At 42.8% G+C, this 12,565-nt stretch overlaps 3 protein-coding genes and 1 long non-coding RNA gene across 4 annotated transcripts in view; all 4 read right to left on the bottom strand.

Moving 5' to 3' along the window:
• The window catches only part of LOC109461850 (NXPE family member 3-like), a 4,326-nt gene extending 1,353 nt beyond the window's left edge, over positions 1-2,973 (bottom strand). Inside the window, exons 1-3 of the mRNA XM_019758320.1 lie at positions 2,546-2,973; positions 1,983-2,206; positions 1,180-1,691 (exon numbers count right to left, since the gene is read on the bottom strand). Of these exons, the coding sequence (XP_019613879.1) occupies positions 1,180-1,691; positions 1,983-2,206; positions 2,546-2,958 (1,149 nt within the window). The 5' untranslated portion in view covers positions 2,959-2,973. The remainder of the gene's footprint in view (positions 1-1,179; positions 1,692-1,982; positions 2,207-2,545) is intronic.
• Positions 2,974-3,062: 89 nt separating this feature from the next.
• Positions 3,063-4,693, bottom strand: LOC109461886. Its single transcript, XR_002139719.1, has 3 exons — positions 4,611-4,693; positions 3,680-3,753; positions 3,063-3,418 (listed from the first exon to the last, which is right to left on the bottom strand). It is a non-coding gene; the product is annotated as an uncharacterized LOC109461886 (long non-coding RNA).
• A 3,046-nt stretch (positions 4,694-7,739) lies between these two features.
• On the bottom strand, positions 7,740-12,499 carry LOC109461883 (NXPE family member 3-like). The gene is made up of 7 exons (XM_019758352.1): positions 12,446-12,499; positions 11,537-11,601; positions 9,926-11,158; positions 9,214-9,542; positions 8,658-8,881; positions 8,473-8,553; positions 7,740-8,357 (listed from the first exon to the last, which is right to left on the bottom strand). Exons 2-7 carry the CDS (start codon positions 11,588-11,590, stop codon positions 7,840-7,842), a joined length of 2,439 nt encoding a protein of 812 aa, XP_019613911.1. The 5' UTR covers positions 11,591-11,601; positions 12,446-12,499; the 3' UTR covers positions 7,740-7,839.
• The window catches only part of LOC109461849 (NXPE family member 3-like), a 2,994-nt gene continuing 2,585 nt past the window's right edge, over positions 12,157-12,565 (bottom strand). Inside the window, exon 7 of the mRNA XM_019758319.1 lies at positions 12,157-12,161. Coding sequence (XP_019613878.1) covers positions 12,157-12,161 — 5 coding nt within the window. The remainder of the gene's footprint in view (positions 12,162-12,565) is intronic.

Below are 12,565 nucleotides of genomic sequence, written 5' to 3'. Positions count from 1 at the left end.
TGCCTCTAAGAGTCTCTGTCACTAGCGTAGAAAACTGTTCTCGACTTTTGAAACAGAACTAACCGCCCTCAGAGAAATTTTTCCATGACGAAACCACACACAATAGCTTCCCATGTAGCTTTTCAACCACCGTTCACGGCGACAGAATATCCATTCCTTCCTTCCTTCCTTCCTTCCTTCCATCATTCATTCATTCCTCTAAGATCTAGAGTTAGTACAGTAAACATATTCCCACCTGCGAGACAAAATAGACCACAGCGTTAGATATCTTCACTTGTGCAGTGCTGGTCCGTCTGTCTCTTTAAGCGCCTCAGGTACTAATAAAAGCACATGCAACGCAAGGTTACCAGTTTACGTGCAGGACCAGATGTTAAGCCATTTCATTGTGAACGTTAAGCACTGGAGCGCCACGATAGAAGCAAATTCTTCAAACGTGGTCTAACCGGTCTGTTTAGTATCGCCACCGTACGAGACACGGGAGGATACAGCTTTTAAAACACTAGCGAAGCAGATCGACTGTGACTGCGATCTTCAGTGGCGCACATAACTTTTAATATTCGTGCATTTGGAAACAGATATATATGATAATAACGCCCTATCCTCGGTGTATATGTTTATATAATCCCTAGTCAGGTGCGATAACCACCTCATAAACCACATTGTTTGCATTAATCCTTTATTCATGCCCTATCGGGTTAAGTACAGGTAAACAAATACACTGAGCTGAACTGTAATACCGCGTACAACAGGATAGGTGGCGCTCTCGTCTAGTTCAAGCTAGGTGGAAATTGCCAACATTTATCAACATGTACCAAGTTGGTTCCACCACTTGAACTTCTAGGACACGTTGGTTCACTGTTTTTTAAACGTATACGTAGGGTGATGAATTACATCATCACCCTTGCCGACACAGTGGTCTTTAAAGCACGTGAACATGCACATTTCTATTGCCTTATCGAGATATTCGTTAATGTATATACATGTACTAGTTGCCATCCTTACATTCATTGTTTACTTACAAGATAGTTTAGAATAATACACTATCCATACATGCTTAAAGAATTATGACGCCCACTTCAACACTCACTCCACCATCGCCAAACCCAAAACATAACCTTCTGGCGAAGATAATTACAACAAACTTGTGCTTTATCTAAAGCTTCAAAACTCCTCCTATGGACAGATATGAGAAAGCAGCCTGTTAAGTTGACTGTCCACCATGGTTTGGTCTGGGTGCACGTTGTCTTTTCCCGGCTGACACACGCTCATGTCCCACGTGTCCAACACAACCACGTCTGGATCCGCCCGGAACATCTCTCGTATCACCTCCGTGATCTGGTAAGCCAGCCAGTCGCTTCCTAGCAGGTAGAACTCCAACTTTCCTCCCTTGTGCTCACGCGTTGTCCCAGTCCTGACGAAAACCCGCGTGCCGGGAGCCCTGCGCTTCAGACGGTGTATGGCGGCCCGTATGGCGTACAGTCTGGACCGGAGCAGTTCTAGCGGCTCTGCCGTAAAGTGAGCCCACAGACTCAGGACTATTATCGTGTTTGGGCCTCCTGGAATCGAGTCCAGCGTTTCAACAACGTAGCGGAAGTCACAGAAGACACACCAAGCGCGTCCCTGTACGGGGAAGTGGTGATACCGGTAGCGAAGAGAAATGTTCCATTGGCTGTTGTCTCCTTCCAAACGAGCTGCAGAAACAAAAATGTACAATTCATTGTGACTGTCGGCATGACGACTTAAAATGCTTCACCTTTGACGTTTCTTAGAACGAAATAGGCTCAAAAAAGCTATTTAGGAAACATTGACAAACCTATATAACCCTTGGTCTTGTTGTGGTTCAACGGTACTACCGTCAGCAAACGCTGGCCCCATTGTCTGATGGTGGAGTCACCTAGAGAGAATAGAAATAATCAAATTTAACCTAATGGACTGTATCTAACATATCCAGAAGCGCAATCATCAATACTAACAATACGTACCTTGCATGTACACGGTCTTGTTAGCCAGGCACCGCCGGATGTCATTCTGAGTGAACACTCGGACATTGCAGACGGATGACGTCCAGACCTTGCCTGACCAATGTCCCAAAGCTGCAGACTTGTCCCAGGTACACGCTGGAAGGTGTTGAGGTGTGGGAAGTTCTGCTTTAAGAACATGTATGGGCTCCTTAGGGTCTACTTCAAGTTCCTCCTCAAGATATGGCCTGTGGGGTGTGGAAACTAGTCATGCAATTTCTTCAGCCCTAGTTGTATTGTACTCGTATACAACGTTTTATGCATACAGTAGATATACATTCAAGGTATCAAGTTTCCAAAGACATTTACTAACCTGTGCATATTTTATTCAGAGCATCATACGTATTTTCTTATCCTGTACACCCGTTGCGAGCATCATGCCACGTATAAATTATTTTAAGAGGACAGGACAAGAATGAGAAACTCTCAGCAATAGAATAGACAGAAGTACTGGTGTACTGGTATTTCATTTCACTTAGACATTTCGGAGTTAGAGTTACGTTTGTAACGTACAGTTGAGGACTTACTTTTGGAAAAGTTTCTTTTCCCCTTCAGACACCAGTTTCAGCATCTTTGCCCTGCTCTTATCCAAGTTGTATTTGCACTTTGATATGGCGGAACACGGAAGTTTGTCCGGTTTCTCACAAATCCAGGTCCCGTTCACGTCCGGCTTTGAGAAGTCGCACTGTTGGTGGGGCGACAATCTGGGGTTGGCAGAACTGAAACATTGACTTGTATAAGAGGCCTTCTTCTTCGTCTTCTTCTTCTTTGTTGTCTTCGCGTCGACGAAGCTACAGTGGAAGACTCTCTTGTTTGGAAGTTCCCGCACTCTCTCTAGGACCTTCACTGCCTCGCTGGGATGGACCAGCTGAATCTTTATCTGATAACAGCGACACAAAACAGACAAAGTAAAGGAGTTTTGGGGATGCAGAGAGAGCATTTTACTGCATTTCTATTTTTATCATACATGTATCTACATATCTGTCATGCATTTATCTGTCCCCAACAAAGTCTATCACGGTACTTACCGAAACGTTGCCGGCCCAGTACAGCGGAAACTGCACGGTGTAGATACCGTTACAGTGGTCAGTGACGTCACCGGCGCTACTGGCCTTCGGCGAACGGTCACTACTGACCAGTCTGGCACGGAAAAAATCTCCCCCGTACGTCTTTTTCCTTCGATTTTTGTCTCTTGCCACCACCATCACGGTAAGAACGTCTCCTTGGTGATACAGGCGGTCTCTGTTTAGGACGACAACCTGCGTGTATTGTGGGTACGTGGCCTGGTCGAAATGGACAGGCCCGTTGAAGACGCAAGAATTGACGGGTGGGCCGAAGTGAAGATTGAAAATCGGCTTCGGAGCATCCTGATCCCTGATCATGAACCCTTGATAGGAAAACTTCAAGACCAACATGGTTAGGTTGCATATATGACCATACAGCCATGTGACCGCAGTGATAGGTCAAAAGTGTATGAAAGTCTGTAGCGTCCCCCGTCCCCGATATTTGATAGACAACGATACTCTGTTTCGGTCATGTAGAGTTTATGCAATTTGTATTCTGACTCAATTGGAAGTCTCCTACATAAAAGCCTTGTACATAACTCCACTGAGATATCGTCATGATAATGTAGCCTTAGCTATAATGAAAAAGAAACCTACCGTTGTGTACACCATCAGGGCAGCAGATATCACTACTAGTGTAGCACTCCACCGTATTCCGGTAGATGTCATCACTGTAAACAAAGGCACAGACAGGAAACAATCGGAGCACCGGAAGGCGTACGTAAGGATTTAAAGAATCCAACATACGTTAACGAGGCTGCCTACGACCATCCACACCTACAGGTTTCTCTGGGGTTGGCTATTTGTACTGCGTACTCCAAGGCCAGGTAATTACCCATCTTGCATATTATTCAGTCTATTTCTCCAATTTCTACTTTTTTTCTGGAGTCTGGCAGAGACACTGAACTACGACATTCGGTCGTGCACTACGTCGTAGTTTGCTGGATCTAACATAACAATACAAATTCACGGATCAATTGTTATTGATTCAAGTCACGTTAATCCCCAACCCCCCACCTTGCCACCTACATGTATTTACCTGTACAAATAACTTCGGCAACAATAGTTGTGTGCCTGCATGCATTTTTTCGTAAGGCGTAATCAGGCCTTTTTAGTCTTCGTAATCCGTAGACAGTCGCCCAAAATCATCGTAATCAGTACATTAGCCTTAACGTGTAATTGTGCGTAATGTTCCTAGAATTTAACGTAATTCGTTAAATTTTGCATAATTCGTAATCACTCCCCCTCTTCATATTTTCCTCCTCATATTTTAGTAACTTTCGTGCGTCTAAGAGTCTCTGTCACTAGCGTAGAAAACTGTTCTCGACATTTTAAACTGAATTAACCGACCTCAGAGCAATTTTTCCATGACGAAATGATAACCACACACAATAGCTTCCCATGTAGCTTTTCAACCACCGTTCACGGCGACAGAATATCCATTCCTTCCTTCCTTCCTTCCTTCCTTCCTTCCATCATTCATTCATTCCTCTAAGATCTAGAGTTAGTACAGTAAACATATTCCCACCTGTGAGACAAAATAGACCACAGCGTTAGATATCTTCACTTGTGCAGTGCTGGTCCGTCTGTCTCTTTAAGCGCCTCAGGTACAAATGTATAAAAGCACATGTAACGCAAGGTTACCAGTTTACGTGCAGGACCAGATGTTAAGCCATTTCATTGTGAACGTTAAGCACTGGAGCGTCACGTTAGAAGCAAATTCTTAAGACGTGGTCTAACCGGTCTGTTTAGTATCGCCACCGTATGAGACACGGGAGGATACAGCTTTTAAGACACTAGCGAAGCAGATCGACTGTGACTGCGATCTTCAGTGGCGCACATAACTTTTAATATTCGTGCATTTGGAAACGGATACATATGATAATAACGTTAATGCCTCGCCCTATCCTCGGTGTATATGGTGATATATTCCCTAGTCAGGTGCGATAACCACCTCATAAACCACATTGTTCGCATTAACCCTATATTCATGCCCTATCGGGTTACGTACAGGTAAACAAATGCACTGAGCTGAACTGTAATACCGCGTACAACAGGATAGGTGGCGCTCTCGTCTAGTTCAAGCTAGGTAGAAATTTATCAACATGTACCAAGTTGGTTCCACCACTTGAACTTCCAGAACACGTTGGGTCACTGTTTTTTAAACGTATACGTAGGAAACGGTGAATTACATCATCACCCTTGCCGACACAGTGAACTTTAAAGCACATGTACATGCACATTTGATTTGATTTGATTTGATTTGATTTATTAGGCTGATAACACATATGTATGCAGCCAGGACTGCCCAACTAGCCGGAGGCTATTATAAAGGGCTAGCCCTCACAACAAGAACATAAACAATTCGGAACCCTCACAACAAGAACATAAACAATTCGGAACAGTTAACAGTGTCAGTTATACATGCACATTTCTATTTGCTTATCGAGATCTTCGTTAATGTATATACTAGTAGTCATCCTTACATTCATTGTTTACTTATAAGATAGTTACCTCCATGAAATGTGTCATGGAGGTTATATTTACCTCCATGAAATGTGTCATGGAGGTTATATTTTCAGTTGCGTTTATCTGTCCGTCTGTTGGTCAACAAGATAACTCAAGAACGCCTGGATGGATTGGTTTCATACTTGGTGTGTTGGTAGGGTGTGACAACAGTTCGCTGTTGGACAGTGTAAGCTGCATGTAAGAATAAGAAGACAGAAGTCATTTTGTACTCACCTATCTGTCACAAGAACCCTCAAGATATTTACCAGCAATGATGTCTGGAAAGGTTTCCGTCAATCCTTGATCTTCCTTATACCACGTCACTATAGATGTCTTTGGGCGCAAGTCTATTACTGTTTGGTCCACCACAGTAAAGCGTCAAATGGTCCCACCTGTTTGATCTCAAGTGGTCTTCTGGTTTCTGAGAAGCTTGGGGAAGAGAGTGATTGCGTGCGTACACCAGAAGAACTGGTTTTTAGTAGCCGACATCACTCTAGATCTGTCCAGCAATATAGTTCACGCTCGAAAAAGTCTTTTTACCTCCATGAAAAATGGAGGTATTGTTTTTGGCGGGTCTGTCTGTGTGTGTGTGTGTGTGTGTCTGTGTGTGTGTCTGTGTGTGTTTCCGCAACTTTGTAGTCAGCATAACTTCATAACGCCTTTGTGGATTGTTATGATATTTGGTATGCTGATAAGTCTTAGGAAGACAAAGGTCAAGGTCAAATATGGGCCTCCTGGTGGATGACCTTGGTACTGCAGCGGAACTTCCAGTTTTTGTATCTTTTGTCCTGAACATGCTATGGTCTTGACTTTTTGGTGACAGAGAGCTTTTCCTGTCAGAAATAAGTGGTTTGAATTTGGTCCCCCTAGCAGCTTGTTCTGGAACTGCAGGGCACTTTCTGGCAAAATCTTTAAAAGCCAATAAGTCCAGATAGGAACAACGTATTTTCATCATTTTTGGTGTGTAGGTAGGTGAGACAGAGTTGTACTTAGATCAATAAGTTAATAATTAAAAAATGCTATAATTACAGTGTTTAATGTAATAGTACTTTTATACATGTAATCTATTTAATCTGTGGCAGGCGGAACATCAACAGATACCAATTATGCAAATGATGACCTAATTTGTATAATTAATGTGAAAATTCTGTGACTCCTTATTGGTGAATGATGGGACTTTCATACCTTGACATGTGTAAGTTACTTAAAGGTTAACACCACTATGCACTTATTATGTTAATGTGGAGGTCATTTGCATAATTAATGAGGACATGTTGAAATGTATGACAAAGCAAGCCCATATTTCATGGAGGTATGAGATCTCGGAACTCTTGTTTCAGTTGCGTTTATCTGTCCGTCTGTCCGTCTGTCTGTTGGTCAACAAGATAACTCAAGAACGCCTGGATGGATTGGTTTCATACTTGGTGTGTTGGTAGGGTGTGACGAAAACTAGAAATGATTATAGATTTTGGTCCCCCTAGTGGCTTCCCTTGGTACTGCAGCGCAACTTCCGGTTTTGATATCTCGCGATCTGGACATGCTAGGGTCATGAAATTTTGATGGAAGGTAGCTCTCGTGCTTGGGAAGAAGTCATATGAGTTTGGGCCCCCTAGCGGCTTGTTCTGGAACTGCAGGGCACTTTCTGGCGAAATGTTTAAAAGCCAATAAGTCCAGACAGGAACAACATATTTTCATTATTTTTGGTGTGTAGGTATCTGAGAGAGATGTACATAATTAAATGCAAATCATGCAAATGAGGACTTTATTTGCATAATTAATGAGGAAATTCTATAATTACAGTGTTTTACATTATACTACTTACATACATGTAATGTATGTAACCTATGGCAGGCGGAACTTCAACAGATACTAATTATGCAAATTATGACCTAATTTGCATAATTAATGCGAAAATTCTACGATTTCGTAATGGTGAATGATGAGAATGTCATACTTGGGACATCTGTAAGTTAATCAAAAGTTAACATACATCACGATGCATATATCATCTTAATGCAGAGGTCATTTGCACAATTAAAGAAGAAATTTACATTTACATATCAAGATCATATTTCATGGAGGTATGAGATCTCGGAATTCTTGTTTAGAATAATACACTATCCATACATGCTTAAAGAATTATGCCGCCCACTTCAACACTCACTCCACCATCGCCAAACCAAAACATAACCTTCTGGCGAAGACAATTACAACATACTTGTGCTTTATCTAAAGCTTCAAAACTCCTCCTATGGGCATATATGAGAAAGCAGCCTGTTAAGTTGACTGTCCACCATGGTTTGGTCTGGGTGCACGTTGTCTTTTCCCGGCTGACACACGCTCATGTCCCACGTGTCCAACACAACCACGTCTGGATCCGCCCGGAACATCTCTCGTATCACCTCCGTGATCTGGTAAGCCAGCCAGTCGCTTCCTAGCAGGTAGAACTCCAACTTTCCTCCCTTGTGCTCACGCGTTGTTCCAGTTCTGACGAAAACCCGTGTGCCGAGAGCCCTGCGCTTCAGACGGTGTATGGCGGCCCGTATGGCGTACAGTCTGGACCGGAGCAGTTCTGGCGGCTCTGACGTAAAGTGGGCCCACAGACTCAGGACTATTATCGTGTTTGGGCCTCCGAGAATCGAGTCCAGCGTTTTAACAACGTAGCGGAAGTCATAGAAGACACACCAAGCGCCTCCCTGTACGGGGAAGTGGTGAAACCGGTAGCGAACAGAAATGTTCCATTGGCTGTTGTCTCCTTCCAAACGAGCTAAAGAAACAAAAATGTACAATTCATTGTGACTGTGCGACCTTTGACGATGTTTGGCAGGCGTTTCTTAGAACGAAATAGGCTCAAAAAAGCTATTAAGGAAACATTGACAAACCTAAATAACCCTTGGTCTTGTTGTGGTTCAACGGTACTACCGTCAGCAAACGCTGGCCCCATTGTCTGATGGTGGAGTCACCTAGAGGGAATAGAAATAATCAAATTTAACATTATACCCAATGGACTGTATCTAACATATCCAGAAGCGCAAGCATCGATGATCAGACCACTAACGATACGTACCTTGCATGTACACGGTCTTGTTAGCCAGGCACCGCCGGATGTCATTCTGAGTGAACACTCGGACATTGCAGACGGACGACGTCCAGACCTTGCCTGACCAATGTCCCAAAGCTGCAGACTTGTCCCAGGTACACGCTGGAAGGTGTTGAGGTGTGGGAACTTCTGCTTCAAGAACATGTATGGGCTCCTTGGGGTCAACTTCAAGTTCCTCCTCAAGATAGGGCCTGTGGGGTGTGGAAACTAGTCATGCAATTTCTACAGCCCTAGTTGTATTGTATACAACATTTTATGCGTACAGTAGATATACATTCAAGGTATCAAGTTTCCAAAGACATTTACTAACCTGTGCATATTTTATTCAGAGCATCATATGTATTTACTTATCCTCTACACCTGTTGTGAGCATTATGCCACGTATATATTATTTAAGAGGACAGGACAAGAATGAGAAACTCTCAGCAATAGAATAGACAGGACTACTGGTGTGCTGGTATTTCATTTCACTTCGACATTTCGGAGTTAGAGTTACGTTTGTAACGTACAGTTGATGACTTACTTTTGGAAAAGTTTCTTCTCCTCTTCAGACAATAGTTCCAGCATCTTTGCCCTGCTCTTTCCCGAGTCCCATCTGCACTTTGATATGGCGGAACACGGAAGTTTGTCCGGTTTCTCACAAATCCAGGTCCCGTTCACTTCTGGCTTTGAGAAGTCGCACTGTTGGTGGGGCAGTAGACTAGAGTTGGCAGAACTGAAACACTGTGTTGTGTTGGTGGCCTTCGTCTTCGCGTCGACGAAACTACAGTGGAAGACTCTCTTGTTTGGAACTTCTCGCACTCTCTCTAGGACCTTCACTGCCTCGCTGGGATGGACCAGCTGGATCTTTATCTGATATAGAACAAAAATCAGGCAAAGGATGTGTACGTTTAGAGTAGAAGTTATGTACAAAAAGCCACTTCCCTGCCGTTGTAAGATGCCATAGTTGTGTTCAAAAAATCTGCGTACATCCTTGTCAACTGTTCTTGTTAGTACCTTTACTTTATTTTACTTTACTTTACTTTACTTTACTTTACTTTACTTTACTTTACTCTACTCTACTCTACTCTACTCTACTCTACTCTACTCTACTCTACTCTACTCTACTCTACTCTACTCTACTCTACTCTGCTCTGCTCTACTCTACTCTACTCTACTCTACTTTACTTTACTTTATTGGAGACTCACAACCTTACAGTCTCACTTCGTTCCTAACAAATTCCTTCTGTACTTACCGTAACGCCCCCTGCCCAGTACAACGGGAACTGCACGGTGTAGGTGCCGTTAATATGGTCAGTGACGTTACCGGCGCTACTGGCGTGCGGCCAACGGGCACTACTGACCAGTCTGGCTCGGAAAAAGTCTCCCCCGTACGTCTTTGGCCTTCCCTCTTTGTCTTTTACCACCACCCTAGCGGTTAGAACGTCTCCTTGGTGATACTGGCGGTTTCTGTTTAGGACGACTATGTTTGTGTTCTTTGGGCACGTAACCTGCTCAAGGTAGCAAGCTTCAATTTTTGTAACTTTTGGGGCTTTGGCATTTTCATGGTGAGGAGTTTTAGTCTTAGTGTTGTTTGGAGATAAGACATTTTCATGGTGAGGAGTTGTAGTCGTAGTGTTGTTTGGAGATGAGACATTTTCATGGTGAGGAGTTTTAGTCTTCGTGTTGTTTGAAGATGAGACATTTTCATGGTGAGGAGTTTTGGTCGTAGTGTTGTTTGGAGATGAGACATTTTCATGGTGAGGAGTTTTAGTCGTAGTATTGTTTGGAGATGAGATATTTTCATGGTGAGGAGTTTTAGTGTTAGTGTTGGTTGGAGATGAGACATTTTCATGGTGAGGAGTTTTAGTCTTAGTGTTGTTCGGAGATGAGACATTTTCATGGTGAGGAGTTTTAGTCGTGGTGTTGTTTGGATATGAGACATTTTCATGGTGAGGAGTTTTAGTCGTAGTATTGTTTGGAGATGAGACATTTTCATGGCGAGGAGTTTTAGTCGTAGTATTGTTTGGAGATGAGACATTTTCATGGTGAGGAGTTTTAGTTGACTTTAGGTTTTTGGGTCTTGCTTGCTTCTTTGGCGACGGTGTCGTCCAGGCGTTCTTTGAAGATATTGCTAATGTTTGGAGAGTTTTACTTGCGTTGTTTGGAAATGTTACTAGCACTTGGTGAACAGTTTTGGTTGTGTTGTTTGGAGATGGTACTGGCGACTGGTGAAGAGTTTTGCTTGTGTTGTTGTTTCTAGATGTTACTATCACTCGATATGGAGTTTTGCTCGTGGTGTTTGGAAATGTTACAAGCGCTTGGTAAGGAGTTTTACAAGTCGACGTATTTGGAGATGTTACCAGCACTAGATGTGGAGTTTTTGCAGTCATGTTCTCTGGGATCTTCACCCGTCGAAGAATCAGAGGTTTCAGTAGAGGTTTTGGGATTCCAATTTTCGACCAATGCAGAGCCTGGAATTCTAAAGTCTGTGTGACGGAAAGAAGATTGAGTAAATCATAATGTAGACATTTTTCCAGACACATGTCGTCTTAAAATGCTAATTGTTTCCAACACAGAAATTCCGACCTCTATAGGCTTTCTCAGTATAGTAGTACCTCTCAGTATACTAGTAACATCAACAATGTATGTCCTACAGTTGGGGAAACGTACTTGTAACTACACTCCCCTCCAAATTGATTGACGGTCCTGAGCTAATATAAATGCCCTTGTTCGCTTGTACCTGTTGAGTTGTACTTCAAAATACATCATAATAAAACAGAGTTGGTGTTTCTACACAATCCCCCGAGGTACAAATGTGTATAGTAACCATACCCATGCCCACTAACAGTAAAAGACGAACATACCGTAAGAAAAATCACCAGCACGGCAATGGCAGCATACTTCCGGGCCCTGGCCATTACGGGCTCTGCTAATAGATAAAACAGTACGGGTATCAGGTACACGTATGCACTAGAAATGCACACCGTCTGCCCTTTGTAAAATCAGGAAAGATAAGACTGCGTACAACAATCACACAACCAGAGGCTAGTGGGGAAGATTGCAGCCTTTCTATCATATGTCCCTTTTCTGTCCCTGAGAAATGGGGCATGTGGTAGAAAGGTCACAGTATTCCCACCAACATTTGCTTGGAGAGTAGATAATATACATGTTGTCCTTTCTGAGGAATTCTTAAAAACTTCTGTAGGCTTTCAAATGGGGTTATATCTCAAAAGACTTGTGAGTTTTGTCAAGGTTTCGTGAACAATCAGGTTCACTTGTGCTTTTACTATTGTTATTGTTACATCATACATATACTCTGTACGTAAGATAACGTTATCCACACATGTATTTAGCTTTGTTAGATCTTTAGTTAAGTTGTAGAAGACCATACAAAAGTCTCTGTACTTTTCTGTTCTGTCAATAAATAATCTCACTATTCACATCCCTTCTAGACCTATGCACAGTCTTTCCGTAGAGTTCTAGCTCAAGCTACGAAGTGGTAGTTAGACATGCAGTGTAATTGCCCTTTCTTCAATTTGTGCTAGCGGTATCATATATCCCAATATTGCTAATGCACCTTGAATCAGTACGTGTAAATAACTCCGAGAATGGAGAGATAAAGTTTGGATAGTACATGTATGTGCCGGGAGGGGCCACGAATGTAACCTTAACTGCAAGGCCTGTTAACGCAGTTAAGATTCAACTTAAAGTGGTAGACACGGCATTTAAGCCTGATAGCTATAACATAAGGCATAGTTACGTTGAGGTTTTACCTTATGCAGAAGTGGACGAAGGCACAGGACTGGAGTTGAAGACGTTCTTCTACGGCTGTTAGTGATGTGTTCCTATGACAGTAGTTCATATGATATGCCGTACTCTGTTACTACCGGTAA

Source organism: Branchiostoma belcheri, unplaced genomic scaffold (genome assembly GCF_001625305.1).
Source record: "Branchiostoma belcheri isolate BF01 breed outbred unplaced genomic scaffold, Haploidv18h27 scaffold97, whole genome shotgun sequence".
Classification (NCBI taxonomy): domain Eukaryota; kingdom Metazoa; phylum Chordata; class Leptocardii; order Amphioxiformes; family Branchiostomatidae; genus Branchiostoma; species Branchiostoma belcheri.
Note: the sequence above shows the minus strand (reverse complement) of the source record. Positions and strands in the feature narration are given on the sequence as shown.